Source organism: Camelina sativa, chromosome 3, assembly GCF_030686135.1.
Source record: "Camelina sativa cultivar CO46 ecotype springtype chromosome 3, ASM3068613v1".
Taxonomy (NCBI): domain Eukaryota; kingdom Viridiplantae; phylum Streptophyta; class Magnoliopsida; order Brassicales; family Brassicaceae; genus Camelina; species Camelina sativa.
The window spans coordinates 13,267,879-13,288,597 of record NC_141882.1 but is presented as its reverse complement, the minus strand read 5'-3'; the positions used below and the strand labels follow the sequence as shown (position 1 = coordinate 13,288,597).

At 35.6% G+C, this 20,719-nt stretch overlaps 2 protein-coding genes and 2 pseudogenes across 5 annotated transcripts; 2 read left to right on the top strand and 2 right to left on the bottom strand.

Moving 5' to 3' along the window:
- Positions 1 to 4,643: 4,643 nt before the first annotated feature.
- On the bottom strand, positions 4,644 to 6,579 carry LOC104777088 (putative glycerol-3-phosphate transporter 3). Its single transcript, XM_010501292.2, has 2 exons — positions 6,471 to 6,579; positions 4,644 to 6,352 (listed from the first exon to the last, which is right to left on the bottom strand). Exon 2 carries the CDS (start codon positions 6,316 to 6,318, stop codon positions 4,789 to 4,791), a length of 1,530 nt encoding a protein of 509 aa, XP_010499594.2. The 5' UTR covers positions 6,319 to 6,352; positions 6,471 to 6,579; the 3' UTR covers positions 4,644 to 4,788.
- A 1,365-nt stretch (positions 6,580 to 7,944) lies between these two features.
- LOC104777085 (uncharacterized) lies at positions 7,945 to 9,372 on the top strand (annotated as a pseudogene). Its single transcript, XR_015592267.1, has 6 exons — positions 7,945 to 8,120; positions 8,205 to 8,442; positions 8,529 to 8,664; positions 8,761 to 8,852; positions 8,970 to 9,092; positions 9,175 to 9,372. The product of XR_015592267.1 is annotated as an uncharacterized LOC104777085 (transcript).
- A 242-nt stretch (positions 9,373 to 9,614) lies between these two features.
- LOC104777087 (uncharacterized) lies at positions 9,615 to 13,057 on the top strand. Of its 2 annotated transcripts, XM_019243744.2 has the most exons (8): positions 9,615 to 9,755; positions 10,251 to 11,042; positions 11,472 to 11,619; positions 11,704 to 11,895; positions 12,036 to 12,164; positions 12,356 to 12,525; positions 12,607 to 12,737; positions 12,820 to 13,057. In XM_019243744.2, the coding sequence occupies exons 2-8, from the start codon at positions 10,823 to 10,825 to the stop codon at positions 12,871 to 12,873; spliced, it is 1,044 nt and encodes a 347-aa protein (XP_019099289.2). In that variant the 5' UTR covers positions 9,615 to 9,755; positions 10,251 to 10,822; the 3' UTR covers positions 12,874 to 13,057. The 2 variants fall into 2 exon arrangements, with proteins under 2 accessions (XP_019099289.2, XP_010499593.2); XM_010501291.2 differs by lacking the exon at positions 9,615 to 9,755 and having other exon boundaries at positions 10,903 to 11,042; positions 11,384 to 11,619.
- Positions 13,006 to 15,276, bottom strand: LOC104777084 (WPP domain-associated protein-like; annotated as a pseudogene). Its single transcript, XR_015592266.1, has 4 exons — positions 13,896 to 15,276; positions 13,658 to 13,784; positions 13,345 to 13,446; positions 13,006 to 13,235 (listed from the first exon to the last, which is right to left on the bottom strand). The product of XR_015592266.1 is annotated as a WPP domain-associated protein-like (transcript).
- Between the last annotated feature and the right edge of the window lie 5,443 nt (positions 15,277 to 20,719).

Below are 20,719 nucleotides of genomic sequence, written 5' to 3'. Positions count from 1 at the left end.
CCAAACTTGAGGATGAACCACGCACAGTAATTCAAGCACTCTCAAATGAAAAGTGGCGGGGTGAGATGTTGGACGAATTCAATTCCCAGGTTTGATATTTCACTTGGTCTCTTGTTCCACCTGCTCCGCACCAGAATGTCATCGATACAAAATGGATTTTTAGACTCAAGTATACACCGGATGGATCTGTTCACCGACACAAGGCTTGTCTCGTCGCAAAAGGATATACTCAACGGAAAGGCATCGACTACATGGAGACCTTCAGTCCAGTTATCAAAGCCACAACTCTCCACATTGTTCTTCAAAACATTGTACCTGTGATGGCCAATCAAGCAGCTTGACGTCAACAACACCTTCTTGCAAGGTACCTTGACGGAGGAGGTTTATGTCCGACAACCGCAAGGCTTTGCCAATGTCAATCGTCCAAATCATGTTTGTCGTCTTCACAAGGCGTTATACGGTCTCAAACAAGCTCCTCGCGCCTGGTATAAAGAACTCAAAACCTTCCTTCTTTCTGCTGGTTTCACAAACTCTCTGGCGAATGCGTCTCTGTTCATTCTTCGTCGTCAAACAGGACTTGTTTATATTCTAGTTTACGTCGATGATATCATTGTCACAGGAAACAATGCCAATATCCTCAGTCAAACACTCCAATCTCTAGAACAACGCTTCAGCATCAAGGATCCTGAGGATATCCATTACTTCCTTGGCCTTGAAGCTCATCGCACACTGCACAGTCTCCATCTTACTCAGCGCCGGTACATTCTTGATCTTCTTACTCGCCATAACATGATCCATGCCAAACCTGTCACCACTCCAATGGCAACTTCTCTGAAGCTGTCCATATACTCTGGTACGCCTCTTCCTAATCCGACTGAGTATCGCACCGTTGTTGGCAGTTTACAGTATCTCTCCTTCACAAGACCAGATATTTCATATGCTGTCAACCGTTTATCCCAATTCATGCATCGTCCAACCTCTGACCATTGGCAAGCTGCAAAACGTGTTCTCCGCTATCTCGCAGGAACGACGGATCATGGTCTCTTCTTCCATCGGTGCAACATTGCCTCTGTTTATGCCTTCTCTGACGCTGACTGGGCGGGTGATCGCGATGATTACATCTCTACTTATGCTCACATTGTCTACATTGGTAAAAATCATGTGTCCTGGTCATCAAAGAAACAAAAAGGAGTTGCACGGTCCTCAACTGAGGCTGAGTACCGGTCCGTGGCCAACACGTCGGCGGAGGTTCGTTGGATATGTTCCTTACTTGAAGAACTCGGGTTCATTGTCACGTCTCCTCCTGTCATCTACTACGACAATGTTGGAGCAACATATCTCTGTGTTAATCCCGTCTTCCACTCTCGCATGAAACATTTGGCATTAGACTATCATTTCATTCGTAACCAAATCACTGCTGGATCACTGCGTGTTGCACACGTCTCCACAAAAGATCAGTTGGCCGATGATTTAACGAAGCCCTTGGCTCGTGCTCCATTCAAATCATTGTCATCCAAGATTGGTGTGTCACGAACCCCACCATCTTGAGGGGGGATGTCAAGGATCAAATCATATCTCCCACATATGTCAAGTATATGATTCGATTATATCTTCTAAACATGTCAACTGTATATTCTGTAATTATATCATACGCTTGCTAACCAAGCCAACTCCGTGTATATAAGTTGTACAAGTCGTTCATAATAAAATCATCAATCTCTATTAACTTATAGTTTATATGGATTATTAGGTACAATGAAGTGCAGACAGGTGCGATTTTTCGTAATACCTTTACGTAAAAATTTTGTTTTTATATGCTTTTTAAAAAATTCAAACGGTTGTATATGTTCATTATAGAGTTGTATCTTTTCATTATATTTTATTTATATTTTTTCATCACAACTTTCATTCTAATAAGTGTATGACATCATTGACGTGTGTCTATTTAAATAGTCATGTCTTCTGAACTTTCTTTATATTTGTCTCTTCATCAGTAACCAACAAGTTCGTTGAAACAAATTTTTTCATTTTATGTTGAATCTAAATAATTGAGTATTAAAATCTAATATTCAATGTTATTCTATAATCTAACTAAAATTTTAGAAATGATTATAGCAATAGAGAAATTTAATACAAATTACTGTAGAATTTATAGTTGCTTCTATTTATCGTAACTTTTCATTAAAATAATATTTTAATATTTAATATTTAATATTGAAAAGTAATAATAACAATCTCAATAAATGAGAACAATAGTTGCGACTTTTTTTAGTATTTTTTGCGAAAAAAAAATTATTTGTCTTTTTTTTAACTCAAATAGTTGTATCTGTTCATTTTAGAGTTGTGTCTTTTTGCACTTTCTATATTATTGTCTCTTCATCAATAATTAACAAATCATAGTTCGTTGCGACTTTCTATAATATAACATTTAATATCTAATATTAAATGTTATACTATAATCTAACTAAAATTTTAGAAATGATTATAGCAATATAGAAATTTAATAAAACTTACTATAAAATTTACAGTTGCATCTAATTATCATAACTTATCGTTAAAAACTATTTTAATATTTAAAATTTATTTTACCATGTTTATGAAAGTTTTGTATTTTAATTTCAATATTTCTTTGATATAGTTTCACTCTTATTAAATATATTTTTAATTATAATTATTTGATAAAAATTACATTTACTCATTACAACCATTAGTTCAATATTCTCAGTCAAGATTACTTTGTCATTATGTTTTTTTTTAATTGTAGCTATTTACCATAATTTTTCATAAATATCTTATATATTTATATTACTTTAGAAAATGTTTTTTTGCAAATTTACGTCTATTGTACATAATATTTTTTTTATAAGTTTTTATTTTGATGGTTGTGCTTTTAGTAACAGTTTCTGTTTAATGTTTATATATTCAAACTATTCTATTACATTCAAATGATTTCATAATGTATAATTTCAAATTTCAAATTTCTTAAATTTTTCTAAAATATTTTCTCCGCGACATCGCGGGGGGTCTGAGTCCTAATAGTATTTAATACCTATAATTCATTTTTGTTTGATGAAAATAACTTATTGAATTTATGTTTAATTTTACTTATGTTGGAACACCATGTGAGAAACTAGAAAATCACAAAAAAAAAAAAGGTGTTACAGACTTACAGTTGAAAACATATTATCAAAAAAAAACAAAGTCATTCTTCTTCTCACAATCTACCAAATTATCCCTCTTATTTTTAATTTTTCATTATAGTTATAAATAAATCAGCATCACATTATGTCAGTTATCTAATTTCTCTTATAAATTAGGGACAATTAGTCAGCAGAATTATTATTAGTATCATTAAGCAAAATACTATAAAAATAAATTAAAAAGAGTTTGGAAAGCTTTTCTTAAAAGAAGAAAAGAAAAAGAAAGAAGAGAAAGAGACAAAAGATAAGAGCGGTGGGCTAAAATAATAGGTGGGGGGGGGGGGGGGAAGTGGAAGTGGGTCACATGCACCTGTCCGGTTGATCATCAGCACTCATTAATAAGGTTATAACTTTAAATTACATTTTCACCCTTTCTCTAACCTTCGCTTGCGTCTAGACACAGTAAGGTCCTTTTTGTCTTTTTTGATATGGTTTGGTCTCCGTACCGTCCCTAGAAGTACACTAAAAACATTTGTTCACATATCATATTCATACTAATCACAAATCTCTCTGTACATTCTTTATTTTTATTTTTCATTACAACATTATCCTCCTTGCTTGTTTGTTTGTCCCACTATTTATTTTCTTTTTACGGCTCATCATCATATGATATCAGTAGTCTTCTCACAAAATTTGTTGAATTTTAAAAATAATTAATTGAACCGAAGAAACCATAGTTGCAACTTTGTAGCCTTGAGAGAGGATTGGATTTTTTGCTTATCTAATCTTTAACACAATCCAGAATGAGTTTGGAACAAAGCCCATTTAAGATTGTACTCCCACTTTGATATGGAAAGATTCTAGTTGTCCCAACTCCAAGTTTGTTACAAGATAGATATAGTATTAAAAAGAGCTAATTCTACAAGGCTATAAATAGTAGTATATGATAAATATAGGAAGAAGCTGAGATATTCTTCGAAACCATACTAGGGAGAAGACTCGAGATTACTCTCTGTACAATACTCTCTTAACCTCTTACGTGAGATATAAGGAATATCTGGATAAAGCCCCAAGGCTACATTTGAAAAGATGAGACAGCTAGTTTCTTGTCGAAACCTGACCTGTTCAACTCTGTGTTACATTTATAGTCTATATATATATATATATATATATACTATCAGACATCAACTCGATCGGAATTCAAAATATGGTCGAAGAGATTCTGCGTGAGGTGGAGGAGAATAAAGTAGAGCCCGGTGGCCCGGTGATCTCATAGCACACAACGTTTTGAGAGTATATGCTGATGTATCGTATCGAACATAGAGGCGATGGAGATGTATATGAAGGAGTGTGATGGAATCAAACTAAAAGCAAATTGCATGCATGTGATGTATTGCAATGGGCTTTTATGCATGTTTGCGTTCCAAGATCTTTATTGTTTTCACAAAGATTATTACATACAATAGATAACTTCTACAAAACATTATCTTATTTGTGTTTACATTACACAGACAAACCAAGAGGCTAGATTGTTTTCATTCAAACCTTAAAATGAGAATACAATTATGGCAAAAGAACAAAGTCATGTAAGGGTACAAGTCAGATTGAGGAACAAAAGAAACAAAAAAAAAAAGAATACAAATTGAAATCATATGAGGACATCAATGGGAGGTCTTGACGCAGAAGCAGCATCAACTTCATCTTCCTCAGATGATCCATACAACAAAGTTTTCACTTCTCCTATAATAAGGGTAGTGAGCAACAATCCAGAGATCAAAGCCGCAGTCATCAACATGTAAAACACAGCATCCCAGCTAACCGCAGCGATGTAACCTGTAAGAACTGGTCCAATCGCTGCACCAACTGACCCTGTTCCATCTATAATAGCAGTAACTGTAGCTAAAGCCCTTGCATTGCCTTTAAGCGATTTGTGAGTACCGAGATCAGCTGCAACCGCGGTTGTGATGAGAGCGTAAGGTCCATTAACAAATAATCCAGCTACGAACATGAGGATGATATTGACTGTCATTGAGACATGACCGTAGATTCTGTAGAGGAACAGAGCTGGGATTGTTAAGTAGATGAATCCTCCGGCTGTGATTGCTCTCCCGTCGAGCTGATCAGAGAAATATCCAGCTAAGATTCCTCCAACAACGCCTCCAACATCGAAGAGTGTCGATAAGTTGCCTGATGTCTCTTGTGACAAATGTTCACCTCCTATCTCAGTCTGGCTTACATAGAAAGGAAGCCAATAGAGGAAAGTGTAAGAGACCAATTTGGTGAAGAAGAGACAGAAGGCAAAAGGAGCAACACCGGGGATTTTCCAAGCGGCTAAGAACCCTACGGCTCTTCTATCGAATCCAGTACTCATCCTAGAGCTTAAGAAACTCTCTGTGATGGTGTTACCGAGTCTCATTGTGGAATCAACTTCAGTCCCATCTCTCTCAGCTTCAACAGCAGGAGGGTTCACAGGCAAGAATAGGTAAACCACAATGCCAAGAAACGTAATGAGCAGAGCCGGACCAACAAAAGACCATCCCCAACCAAATTTCAAAAGCCCTGTAGCTATTAAAGATCCTATGATATTCCCAATTGATGTATGAGCACTCCATACACCCATGATAACACCTCTCCTCTTCTTATCAAACCAGTTCCCCAAAACTGCCACCACGCAAGGCCATCCAATAGACTGAAACCACCCTGCTAATGTCTGAATCGCCAAGAAATAGTAGAAACTGTGGATATTTGCCCAGAAAGCGAATCCAAACATAGCGGTACACACTCCTGTCCCGACCATACCTATTGTTAGAAACGTCCTGAGGTCCAAACGATCACCCAAATGACCGGCCACAAACATTCCAACGGCATAAACAGAGAGGAAAGCCAAATCGATTTGTCCAAGCAACGCTGTTCCATCTGGACCATCGAAAGGAGCCCATCCACCATTCTTTGGCCCCTTGAAATGTCCGGTTGGTTGTTCAGAGAGTGTTCCTTTGACGATGCTGTTTGGCTTTCGGGTTGCGTGGAAGGCAATATAGGCGATGAAGGTCAAGACAAAGACCATCCCTTGGTATTGCTTGAAAGAGAGTTTGCCTGAACGCTTGAAACGTTCTAGGAAATGAATACCCGGTGGTTTTACTTCTTCATAGAGGAATTCAGATGAAGTCCACGACGCCATGTCTTTAGCTTATTCTCACGTGACCAAAACAAACCTGAACAGAGATGAAGACAACAAAAGTCAAAAGACAATAACCAAACGAGAATCACTTGTGACAATTCAGTACATCATCTCTTACAAAGAGCAAAAAACAAAAATATAGTATGAATGACCTTCGAAAATGAAGAGAAGAGAAAAGATCTCTCTACTTCTCCCCCCTCTCTCTGTTTTTTTGTGTGCAACTTAATGCTTGGCAAACTTTGGGAAGGGAAAAAGCACTACTTAATAGTTAAAGAACGTGAGAATAACTAACTTAAACTACTTAATCTCTAAGCTCCTTTGATGTATCTTTTTATTTTTTTGAGTTTGACTTTTGGCTAATATGCTTCAATTTACCATCCTCCCACTTTTTCTAGTTTAAACTTCACAACATGTACGCACATACGGTGAAACCATAACTAATCATAGCAGAACAATTCAAATCAAGAATTCAGATTTATCTGAGGAGAACACAAAGTATACGTTAGTACAAGGGAATATACCCCCTAAAACTTATATAATTACTCAAAAATAAAGGAAGCAGAGGAACCATATATAGGTTGAAGAGATGTTCTAAATTATAATCGTTGAATCAATCCTACAACTATTCTATCTTATAAATTTTGGTTTACTTGTTACTCAGCCATTATAATGATTCAAACATGGAAACATTAATGTATTTGACTTTTGTGATTCGTAGATATATCTCATGCTGTGTATCTATCACGTCACGTGAGCTGCTTCTCGCTGTTACGGGATTGCTATGTTGACATTTGACAATACCAAAGATTATGCAAGTAACCGTTTATATTATATCATTTATTCATCAGACTAAATACTTCACAAGAAACCAGAAAAAAACAATTTAAATTCATGAAAACACACACAAAATCATATTTTTAAGCATACGCCACACTACCACAGTGATTTTCATGAAGCTAAAAAAAAAAAAAAAAAATACAGTAATATATAGACTCAAATGAAATTTTCATACAAGGAATAAACTGAAGGACAATGATTTCACAAACTGTTATTCTATATACATAACTCAGTAGGTAGCATGTTTAACTATTACACTTGCGTCACAGAATTTAATCATTGAGAACTTACGAATCGAGAAAAGACATAAAACTATACCAAAGTAGTACAAACAAAGATATGCAGTGACATGTGGCCTACGATGCTACAACTGCACCAAGCAGTATACCATGAAAGCAAGATAATAATGTCAGCCCAAAACTATCTACAGCGCGGTAAAGTATCACGCGGATTACACAGCAAACACTAATTAAATCACATATAAAAGTGGATTAGTTGTTGCAATAAAATGACATTTAGGATAAAAAAAACACATACATACAGACTTAGACTACAAGAGGAGAAAGAAACAAAATAGCTCACGTCTTAGTTCATCAACTTGCTCATCAATTCCATAAAATCGCTCAGGTTCCCTACCCAAGAGCTCCCAAAGCTTATGAACTCCAAACGACACAACTAATTCAGCCATAACCCAACTCACGTATCTTTTTGATATTTCGGTCCGGTTTTCTAAAAACCGGTCAAGAATGGAGTGTAAATTAAATAATACCGAAACCGAATGATTTGATTATTCCGGTACAAAACAATCGAACAACCACACTCGTCGGAGTCGGACCATCGGAGGCGTTGAATTGGAGAACAGACGAGAGTGGACTCTTTGACTCAGGAGGACGAGTCAGTCACACACAACACAGAGCTCCATTTCCATTCCATGAAGGCCAAGAAACGATCGCGCTTGAAGAAAGGTGAATACAGCGCTGCCCTGAAGAATCTTCTTCTGACAATTGAATTAAAAAAATCCCTAATTCTTCTTCTTCTGCAACTCACAGGGAAGATACTATCGTCGGTAAAGAAAGAAAACGGTAAGAGTCCCAAGATCGGTAAGTACTGGTTTCAACGTTACGATCTCTTCTCAAGATATGACCAAGGTATCGAGATGGACGAGGAAGGATGGTACTCTGTCACCCCCGAAGAGATCGCTATCAAACAAGCTGAGAGATGTCGTGGCCAACTCGTCATTGATTGTTTCTCAGGCGTTGGTGGTAACACTATTCAATTTGCCAAACTGTAAGCTTTTTTTTTTTCTTTTTTCTCTCAAAGTATGATTTTAATGGCTGTGAGATGTTTTCTAAAGCAGTCTTTTTTAAAAATAGATGTTCTTCTGTTGTTGCTATCGACATTGATCCGGTGAAAGTTGAATTGGCAATGAACAATGCAATGGTTTATGGAGTTGCTAATCGTGTTGATTTTCTCATTGGTGACTTCTTCCACTTAGCTCCATCTCTTAAAGTAATCTTCTTCTTCTTCTTGTCTTTATCAGTTTTATCTGCAATCTTTTGTTTTTTGACCCTCTTGTTGTTATGCTAATCTACTACATTCACATAGGGAGATGTAGTGTTTCTTTCACCACCATGGGGAGGACCAATGTATAAAGAAGTTGAGAGTTACAAGATGGATATGCTCCAACCGAGAGATGGGTACATTTTGATAACTGACTCTTTACCTATTGATGTAGTTTTGTGTTCAATATACTTCTGGAAATGGATATACACCGGTTGGATCGATCTTGTAGTGAAGTTTTGTTTTTTGTGTAGGTACACATTGTTTAAGATTGCGCTGTCCATTACACCTAACGTTATAATGTTTCTACGAGGAATGTTGATGTAGCCCAAGTGGAAGAACTCGCTTGGCTCTCGTCTCCTCCTCTAACTCTTGAGGTACTCTTATTTAATGAACACTAGGAGAATTAACTTTAATTCAAACTCTTTTCTTGACAATTTTCATATGTTGTGATTTCAGATAGAAGAAAACTTTGTTGGAGGCAGAATGAAAGCCATAACAGCTTATTTTAGTTGCAATGCAGAGTAGTTGAGAAATGGGAATCATTGCTTTAAGTGAACTATCTTTTTGCATTAGGCAATAGAGGATTTGATCATTGAAACTTATCATTCAATATCTATTCTTATAAAATTTCTCGAAAAGATTTTTTCCTACTAATATTAATCCTACTTCTAACAAGGACACAAAAGTGTCATTTGAATATTAGGTTGTCTTCTATTAATTTTAGTTTACTTGTGACTGAAAAATAGAACCTTAGAAAAGGATTAACCACACAATGAATGATGAGATGAACAGTCAGATGATTAGTCCTCCGTATCAGAGGGGGAGCTGCGGGTTCCGCAGTACGAGGCAAAGGGTTAAGGTTCCTTTTGAGAAATGTAAGAGTGCATGGAGTCAACACCTCTCAAACTTCAAAACCAAGCACCTTGATCTCCTAGAGGATTTGATATCCCACTTATGAACTTCCAGCCTCAAGGGTCCTTCCAAAACTGGTTCTGCAGCGCTATCAAAACGCAACACAATGGACAATTAGGGCCAAGGTATGGCATCTATTTCATTGTACATACCATGTCGTTATCTTGCATTTTCCCGATGTTAAAGGTCTGACTTGCTTATTTACTCATGATGTTTACTGGCGATCTTGATAAAGTCACACCTTGTGGAGTTTGAATTTTGCATTTGTTCGTATTTGTTTGAATTGATTGTCCTAAAAACAAAAGGTTGGATAATTTTGCTGCCAGTCTTACTTGTTATATACATTTTGCATATTAGGATTGACAGATACTAGTATATTAGTTGCATTTGCACATTGCATGTTCTAGGATGAGATGATCTACCCTAGAGAACAATGTTTACTTTAAGTGACTCAAATTCTTTAAAAAAAAAAAGCTTAGCTAGTGGGAATGCTAACCGGAATGAATGGAAAAGATGTATATAAGTCACTTGGTTAAAGGACTTGCGACGCCACAGAACTAGGAGGTTTCATGATATTGGTCTTATAAGCGGTTTTAATGTTTTGTCATTCCATGTCTCAGGGCATTGAAAGAGAAAGTTGAGTTGATTTTGATCTGGTGAGGAGATATCCTAGCACATGCAAACAAACATATAATCTGTAACGGGTTCTTGAGCTATAGATCATCTGACAACATTAGTTGTGAAAGCAAGCTTGCCCATTTTCCGGAGGTTTTCCTTTTGTCAAAACTTAAAGCAGAAGCTTTGATGTTTCTCTTTCTCACGTCCCAGTCCTTCAAACTTGCTTCTTCACGATATCCATCTATAGTGTGTGGATAAGTGTATCAACAATATACTCCTCTCAAATATTTCACCTAGAAAAAGAAAAAAACGTGTATTATAGAGATTTTGCTATAATTGTTGTTTATCCTCTCTCTGTGTCGTCGTTGATTGATAAACATAAACCCCTTTTTGAAAAATATATATTTCCTGAAAAAGTCAATTAGGCTCAGAGAGAGATAATATCATTCCACGAAAATCCCCGATTCCCAAAAACCTGATCACCGATCGAAAGGCTCACTGACTTTGTCTCAACTCTCGAAGACCCATTTTCCCCATTTTCCTTTGATCTCATCTGGGTTGGTGTTATCTGCGAATGAGGAATCCACATAGCAATGGAAACCTTCGGGATGGAGGAGAAGCTACGGACGAGAACGGCTTCGGTCATGGCGTCATTTTAGGCCTTGATGGTGGCGCCACCTCAACTGTTTGCGTTTGCGTCCCGTATTTCCCGTTCGGTGGAGATCGTTTACCGGAGCCTCTTCCGATCCTCGGTCGTGCCGTCGCCGGCTGCACCAACCGCAACAGCGTTGGAGGTACCCTCTCATCAATCCTGAATTTTCAGCTTTTCGTGTTGGAGTTTGTTGAATTGCGATCGTTTTAGCTATGGGCAATAAGATATCTTCGGTTGATTGTGACTTCTTCAGAAATGAATGTTTGGGTTTGATAACGATGATCATGATTCATGAGTGTGTGTGTGTGTGTGTGATATGAATTAACTAAGTTCTCCTGCAATGTGGTTTTGGTGTCTTGTTTGATTCTGGAATTGAAAATGGATGTTGTTCTTAGCTCTGAATATAAGCATTGTGATGTGTTTTTGCATCTAGTTGTGTGGAATTAATCTGTTTTGTGTGTGCGGTATTGGTTTTGCTTGCAGCAAATATTTGGATATAGCTGTGGCACCACCACTTGGATATTTCTTCTACCCTATTAAAGTCACCTTTCAATGTGCATCGTGTATGCAGAAACTGCAGCAAGGGATTCACTAGAGCAAGTGATTTCTGAGGCACTTGTACGATCGGGTTCTGATAAATCAGATGTTCGTGGTGTATGCTTAGGTGTTTCAGGTGTAAATCATCCCTCAGACCAGGACAAGATAGAAAATTGGATAAGGTGTGGTAGTAGTCATGTCTAGTGTCAATCACGCTATGGGAGCTTCAGGTGTATGATTTACCCTCTTATCATAATCTTTTGCAGGGACATGTTCCCTAGTCATGTCAAGGTATATGTTCAGAATGATGCTATAGTGGCGCTAGCTAGTGGAACCATGGGAAAGCTCCATGGCTGTGTTCTAATCGCTGGTACAGGATGTATAGCCTATGGCTTTGATGAAGATGGCAAGGAGGCTAGGGCATCTGGTGGTGGACCAATCTTAGGCGATTGGGGAAGGTAATTTCTCTTTCTATGTTGTCAATTTCAGTTCTACGATTAAGGAGACTTTGTCATCACATGTTTGTCTGGAGAGACACTTATAATATATGGAGAGTGTTGACCGATGATTGTGTGAATGATGATGTGCTTATTTACAGTGGCTATGGAATTGCTGCACAGGCCTTAACGGCGGTGATTAGAGCTCATGATGGTCGTGGCCCACAGACGCTGCTTACTAGTACCATCTTAAAAGCACTTGGACTTACCTCTCCCGACGAACTCATCGGGTATCTTCTTTTTCAGAACGAATGATGAGTCGGTCTCAATAATGTGTACCTTTCTATAATTTCTTGATACCCATCACTACATTCAAAGATCTTCAGAACTCAAGAGAGATTACTCCCTTTCTTTTTAGTATCCGGTAAGAAGAAAACCCCAAAACCACATGAAAATGCTAGTGTGATGTTTCTGGATGTAGGTGGACTTACGCTGATCCCTCTTGGGCACGTATCGCTGCTCTTGTTCCTCAAGTAGTATTTTGTGCAGAAGCTGGTGATGAAATTTTAGATAAGATCTTGGTTGATGCAGCTGAGGATTTAGCTCTTAGTGTGAAAGCTGTTGTACAAAGACTTGGTTTATGTGGCGAAGGTGATATTACATATCCAACTGGCGCTGCTTTTTATTCTATTCTTTGCCACTTGGTTCCTTATAGTACCAGACTTGTTGCAGATGGGACAGCTTCTTTCCCGGTTGTAATGGTGGGCGGAGTTCTAAACGCTAAACGGAAATGGGACATTGGAAAAGAAGTCTCAAAGCGCATTAACCGATTCTTTCCCGGGGCTCAAACTATCATACCAAAGGTGCAACTTTCTACCTCTTAATCATTATCTTTGTCTCCCTCTCCCAATAACTGATTGAGTGTATACTGATATGTATCTTCAGGTAGAGCCAGCTGTTGGAGCAGCGTTGTTGGCCATGAACTTCTTAACAAGTTAACAATATTACCAGTCGGTCACGTAAAGCATTATTATTTGCAATCAATGTTTCTTAAATTTTCAGACATGCCATAGTGATATAACTTTTTTCCTTACTGTAGTTATGGTACATATGTACAAGTGCATAAGAATCTTTTTGTCAAATTCTAATTCTTGTTATTGATGATCTGTCTTTAGTTTCTAAACATACCTACTCAACAAGGAAAAGAAATACATTGATAGAGGATTTGGATATGTACAACATAAGTATAATGAAACTTGTGAGAAGAATTGGTTTGATCATATGAAACTTGGTTAGAAGACTGATAGTCTCTTCGATTCCCCTCTTAATTATCTCCGGACAAGCTTCAAGATCTCGATAATCTGCAATGTATGAAAGGATGAAAAGATTGATGAAAGCATACCTTACATTGCAAACTTCGTATAATAAAATTATGAGAATTTATGGAGGGAGAGAAAGGGATTTGCTTACGCCAGGGTAATGCTTCAGGACTAGAGAATAATGATCAAGAGCTATATAAATTTTCTTAAGAAGGTCCATAAGAGATTCGATTTCATTGCCAAGGAGAGCAACCTATGATTCAAGCAGCAGAGGAAAAAGATTATCAAGCTACCAAATGGGCAAATAATGTTAACAACACAAATGCAAAGGACAATACAAAGAAAAAGAATCTTGGGTTCACTAGTAAAATCCGATTCAAGAGCTAACTCATACTCGTTGAACACCACTCAGGTAATTATGAAATGGGCTAAGGTAAACACATCTGTGAAGTGTGAAGACTAACCTCAGTCTCAGCCTTTTGGAGGTCACAAGTCTTCTTCTCCATTAGTTGCTTGAAAATTGATTCTCTTGTCTTGAGTTCATCAACTTCATCTAAGAGATCACTTAATTGGCTTTGCATACTTTTTAACCTACAAGTGAAAGAAATTCTCATATGCCTACTGAAACAGATGCTTAGATAACTTATTGTCTATGTCTAACGAAAATATTATAAGCAAGCAAAGATTGAAAGTTGAATGTACCTAGAACTTGTCTTTATCGTCTTTTCTGCTACCATGCATTCGAGATTGTCAAAATCTTTGCTCCACTTAGAAAGATTCAGAACCATCGATACAAACTGATTCTTAAGCCTCTTTTGCTCTGCCTCCATTGATGATAATTTTAGCTCGGACTTCACTTTCTCATGTTCGGTTATCTTCATATTGTTTCTAGCTAACTCAAGCTTCTGTTCCAACTCAGATATCTCCATCTCATAACCTTCTGTTTTCTCCAGAGCTCGAGCTGAAACAGCTTTTACTTCTTTCTCCTTATCTTCAATCACTATAACTTGCTGCTCAATCTGATATTGCAGACTGTTAATCTGTTGAAAGGCTATCTGAAGTTTCTCCCTCTCTGTAGCCAAATCATTCTCCTGTCTCTGAAGTAAATTCTCTTTCTCCTTAACATGACATTCCAACAAATGAATCTCCTCTTGTAATATTTCCTTCTCAAGCACCTCTGATCTCAAAGCTTGTTCCTTTTCTGCTACATTCATTTTCAATTCTCCAAGCTGCTTCCTTGAAAGCTTCTTTGTATATTACCGCGCAATACTCATGGACAGAAGCTTCAGCATGTGAATCTTCAAGCTTACTGATCAAATTTCGATGGTTTTCCTCAACCTGAGAAAGCTTTGATATCTTCTTGCCAGCCTCTAAAAGTGAATCTTTAAGTTGGCAGTTCTCTAGAAGCAGAGAATCCAATTGGCTCTTGACATCGTCATCGTTCGTAGCTTCAAATACAACAGACTTCCCACCTTCCAATAACACCTCATCCAACCTCAAAATGATATCCGGGAGATTCTTTCGCAGCACATCAAAAAACTCCTTGTCTGTCTTCAAAGAAGAAAATGAACCACACTTCTCCAACTTCAAGCACCTTCGCTTAATGCTAAAGTATTCTTCAGTCATCTCTTGATTCGTATAATCATGCTCTCTTTTCAACTCAATCATCTCGGTCCTAAAGTAGTTGATCAACTCTTCACGCGATAGCTGTCTCAAATCTTCCAACTTCAGAGGCGTCAACGTGACAGATTCTACACTGCTTTCAGAGTGTTTGCAGAACAACTGATTAGCTCTTTTTTTACCCTCCAAAGCCTCAACGTCCCCATTTTCATGACTTGTACTAAGCAACTTAGTAAGCAACTCTAGTTCCCGGCGCAAGCCAGCAATCTCTCTAGTCTTCTCATGCAACAAACTATTCTTACTACAAAATTCCATACTTTGCTCTTCCTACAACCAATGTCCATACTCATCTTTACACGCTGTTTGGTCAAGAACCAAACGAGAGTGCAGGGGCAAAGTTTCCTCATGACAATCAAAATTAGGATTCTCATTCTCCTTAATGACAATGTTAACAAGGATTGATCCATCATTATCACCCATCATAACCTCTTCATTCATGAAGCAAATACCCTACAAAAAAAGATTCAAGAAGATGAATGATAAGAGACGCTTTACAATAATAACCGGGAAACCAAATAGCTTTAACACTAACCGGGAAACTAAAATTAAAAAAAAAAAAACTAATTAAGAAACTCTGTGAAATCTCACTAATTGTGCGAAAGAAACCAAAATAGAAACAATTGATAAACAAAAGGGTAACTTTTCTCTAGCTTATAAACTTAGTGATCTGAAAAGAGGCACTAATTATGATTATGAAGCATGGACACAAAAAAATATCCAAAAATGACCATAACAAGAAGTGATTAAGCAACTTACAGACTCTATTTTTCCCTGAGAAAGTGACGAGAAAGTCCAATTTCAATTTCGAAAGATCTGATCTTTAGGGTTTCTGATGACGAGGAAGGGAGACGGAGAGAAGATGGACCGACCTCAACAAAAAAAAAAAAAAAACTACTTCGGGAAAAACGGAGCGGGAGTGTTAAAATGAACATTGAGACGCTTTTATTCTTTTAATACGGAAATGCCCCTTTGGGTTGTTTATTAAAGCGACCCTTCATTAATCGTGAGTTTTGATAGATTATATTAGACGAAAATCTTGTGTTATTTAATTATTAGTATAATTTTTTTTAGTAATAATATGTGTTATTGATTTTATGATTTATAACTATTAGTTACAGTTAGGGGAAATCAAAACATATGGATTTTGAAATAATATGCATGTTTTATCCTTCCATTTGAATCTTTCTATTTTACACATTCAAATTCATTTAAAACATAATGTGTATTTTGAAATCCAGAATTAAATTATTCAATGAATAACATGAGATTTGAACAAGTATTTGTAAATCATATAACCAATAACACATAATTTTGATAAGTATTTTAAAATCAATGATTCAATAATACATGATTTTTGATTGGATTTCCAAATCCATTAAAATCATAGAACCAATAACTTATGTTATTAAGTTTAGTGATTTATTTTTGGATTTTAAATTCCTCTTTATATTTTAAATAAATTTGTGTGAATTTGAAAGTTAAAAAGAGACAGATTTATATTTGTGGATAAACATGTTATTTCAAAATTCATATATTTTAGTTTTAAAATTAAGATGAGTTTTTAAATTCTATATAGATTTACAAATCAACGATTATACTCTTTTCATATGAAAGGACATTACATATTACATGCATTACAATTTTGTAGTGTGAAACTATTAGAGAAGCCACACTTTATTATATGAATGAGATACAAGATATATATAGGCTGGTACACAAGGGTTTTACTATACAGTAATTACAATTATATCTCTAATATACATTTCTCTCTTACATAAACTATATTATACATGTTATAACAAGAGGTTTAGGGAATTGTTCTCTTGTATTATTCATTTGTTGCATAGGATACAACATATATATAGGGTACAATATTAGGGTTTAGGGTTTATACTAATGGCCGATAATGGGCATCCATACAACAATATAATTATTCATAACACTCCCCCTTGGATGACCATTATAAAAATGTAGTCCTAAATGCGCATATGAGATGCTACCTCGTTAAAAACCTTACCAGGAAAACCCAGTGGGAAAAACCATGGTTAAAGGAAAAATAGTGCAACGCGCTTTTACTCCCCCTCTTGAGTACATCACTTGAAATCTTCGAAATGACCGATCCAATACAATGAAGTAGCTTCTTAAAAGTAGTGGTTGGAAACGCCTTGGTAAATGGTTCGCCAAATCTTCACTTGAACAAATTTGTAGGACATGTATATCACCGTTCATCACCATTCTTCTATAAGATATTGTTCTCTTTAATGACCCATCTTGATCATTATTTTCGTCTCTCACGATATCATCAATATATGTGAAAATAATTTGAAGATAATAGTCTTTCACCATTGGAATCATAATATTCCTCTCAAGCAGTTTATCTTTCACGTGTTCTTTTGTTGTCTCGTTAAAAACCTTTCATGGAAAAACCCAATGGGATAAAAACCATGATAAGGGAAAAAGAGTACAACCACGCTTATGATCATATTTCTCCCCCTGAAAGCATCATCTTCAGGTTACGTATTATGATCATATATATCAACGTTATGAACTGTTATAAACAACGCTTTCAGGTACAAACTCATATGATCATCATATATTCTCTCGGGTCTTTAAACTTCAAGTCATTTGAACCCTTTCATATAGAAGATCTATTTGCACTTTAAGCCCAAATCTTCTTTTACATACAATCTTCCAAACAATCTTCTTATACATATGAGTTATTCATACTTCCTCTGTAAAGTTGTCTCTTTAAACTCTTATTCTTAGTATGATGGTACTACAAGACCATTTTTCTATGTAAGATGATGTAAGCAACTTGAGATAACATCTCTTTCATCAGATGTTAAATCTATAAACTCAAGAAATTTCATGAAAGATCTGGTCTTATACAATCCGATTTCTCCATCTTTCAGGAGTAATATTTCATCATTGATTGTTTCTACCCAAAATCAGATAATAGTTTCATCATCAACATATTTTGCACTTGTTCATGTATCTTTCTTCTAACAAGAATCACTTGTAAGTGCAAAAGAGACAAGAGACACATACAATTATTCTTTTAACGAGGTTCAGCGAATGCCTACGTCCTCAAACTTTGTTGAAAATACTTCTTTAACATAATTACAACATTTGTTCAATCTTGGATTTACACAACTCTAAGATATTGTCTTAGATTGTTTCCGATTTATTTTCAACCCACTATAAGATCATTAAGATCAATAACAATGATCTACACCCATGATTCTCTCATAGAGATAAACTTTCACCATTTTCTCCTCAAAGGTGTCAAAAGTCTACAAAACTTTTTCTCGAGAACTATAAAATATTGCTTCTAACAATATGATCACTTTAAAGGAAACTTCTGACAGTTTGAAAACCTTCTCACTAGACTGAATCAAGTCTTACTCTTATTTTCAAACTCATAAGAGATCTAAAATAGTTGCTTCCACCAAAATAGAGTGCATTTCTCATAATAAATATCAAGTATTTATGAGAATCATTGTACTACTACATATACTTTATTTCTCATAGAGATCCTCTTATGTCCCACTCATTTTACAATTTCAAGTGTAAGGACTACAAGTCCAAATATTATCTCTTTAAGAGACTTGAACTATTTCATAGTTACTTCTTTCAATGATTAACCAATCATTCTTTGTGTACACTTTCCAATAAAACTTTCTATTAACCGCGGTTCATAATCCTCGATTTTATCAATAACATAATCAACTGCAATACTGCATGCAAACATATTTACGACTTCAATTTGCTTATTGGTTCCTTTTCATTCTAGGCATGACTCAACTTGTTGAGATTTCCTTTCATTATGATTCTCAGGTACCTGAATTTCTTTCTTACTCATCTCTACATCTCTTCTAGAGATTTTCCATAACTCTTTGCTTCCTCGGTGCCATATTTTCTTTTCCGAGAATGCTTAAATTTTGAATCATAAGTCTATCACACTTCATGCGATCTTTAGACTTATTAGCAGTTGATCTTATCTTTCTAGGACATTAATTGGAGCACAGCTGGTATATGTGACTTTTTCACTCAAGGTCAGAAAATGGTTCTTGCATGCTTTTAGCATCTTTGCAAACTTTGCCAATAAATTATCTTTTTTATTTTCTAGTGCACATTTCGTAGTATGAGGATCAAGATAATTTCTTACAATATATTTCTTTACCATCTGTTTATTTCTCCCCCTCATGTTGGAAAGACTGACTCACTGAAACAACAATCTCTCCATCTCAAGATATTCAATCATCAAGAGAGATTTATATCCAATATTTCAAACATTCTTTCAAATTTCATTTTATATCATTGTGGTGGAGCAACCAACATGTATAACACATTTAAATGGAATATATCTGGTTTCTGACCCAAACCAATTGTAATGGGGAGTACTCATGATTATTCGTTGGCATGATGCAAATTACTTGACATATAGAGTCATTTATGTCAATTACTTGGCATGGTTTCACCACCATTGTCAATTAACCAAATACTCTCGCAAACTCCATGTTGCAAGTTAATAACAAATATTTATAGTGCATGACCAGTCCACAATATCGTTTTGTATACGTACCAGAAAATTGACATTATCCAAATTCATGGGATCGGGTAAAGCACCACACATCAGAAATCACTAAGAAAACTCTTTAGGTTCTCTAATGAATATTTTCACAAATTTCTGATTATTCTTTTGCATCATTACTAAATCGGAATGGCTTAACCGGTCATGCCAAACAGTGAGATTTTCACAATGCATTTCATCTTCTAGATAATGCATGTAATCTCTAAAATACTTTTATTGTCTTGGGTAATAATACTTATGATTTCAAAGTATTTCCTTCGCTTATTGTCTCAACATGATTACTTTTCAAATCCTCAAGATTTGCTCTATCATATGAGTGATGAAACTCATTTTGGGTATGAACATAATCTTATTTATGTTCCATCACCTCTTGTGGGATTCATTAACTCTCCCCTCGAAATGATGACACTTCAATGATGTGTGATTGATTTTAGAATTTTAGATTCTACATTATATTTAAATGAATTTTTGTGGATTTGAAAGTGAAAGAGAGAGAGAGATTTAAATACGTAGGTAAAACATGTTATTTCTGCATAGATTTTCATTTAAAATTTTAATAAGAATTTTCAAATTCTGTATATATATATTTACAAATCAATGATTATAGTACTCTTTTCATATGAAAGGACAATACATATTACATGCATTACGATTTTGTAGTGTGAAAATATATTGTCCTACAAGTATTGAAAGAAATAAAATTTGTTAAAAGATGTATTATTCTCTTTTGAAATACTCAAAATTTTGAGTTTTATTTTATTTATGAAATGAGAAATTTCTGAAAAATATGACTTATTTAATATGTTACTAAAAAAATACATGAACTTGTTACCTTATGAGAAAAAAAAAACAAATTAATTCATAGTTTATATTTGAACAAATTTTAAGAAATACAAGGGTCATGTTTATGGGAACATTAACCATTTTATGGGAGTACACCACTAGACAGAGCGATCGATCACTTGTCCTACATTAACATATGAGTGTTCTCTATATCTATTAAACAAAACAGAGGATAAACACACTTTAGTCACAAATCACAATGTTTATTATGGGCATGTTTGGTTTGGCTAAGCCGTCGTATTCACATCACAAGTCACATAGACTAATCAGAATTCACAATGTTACGGTTTATATACAAAAATCACAAACTTCCTCGAGACAAGAATACAAGATAAAGCAATATTCTTTTTGAAATACTATGATATAATAAGCAAAGTTTGTGAAGAAGAGCGTAAAAAAATTGATGAGA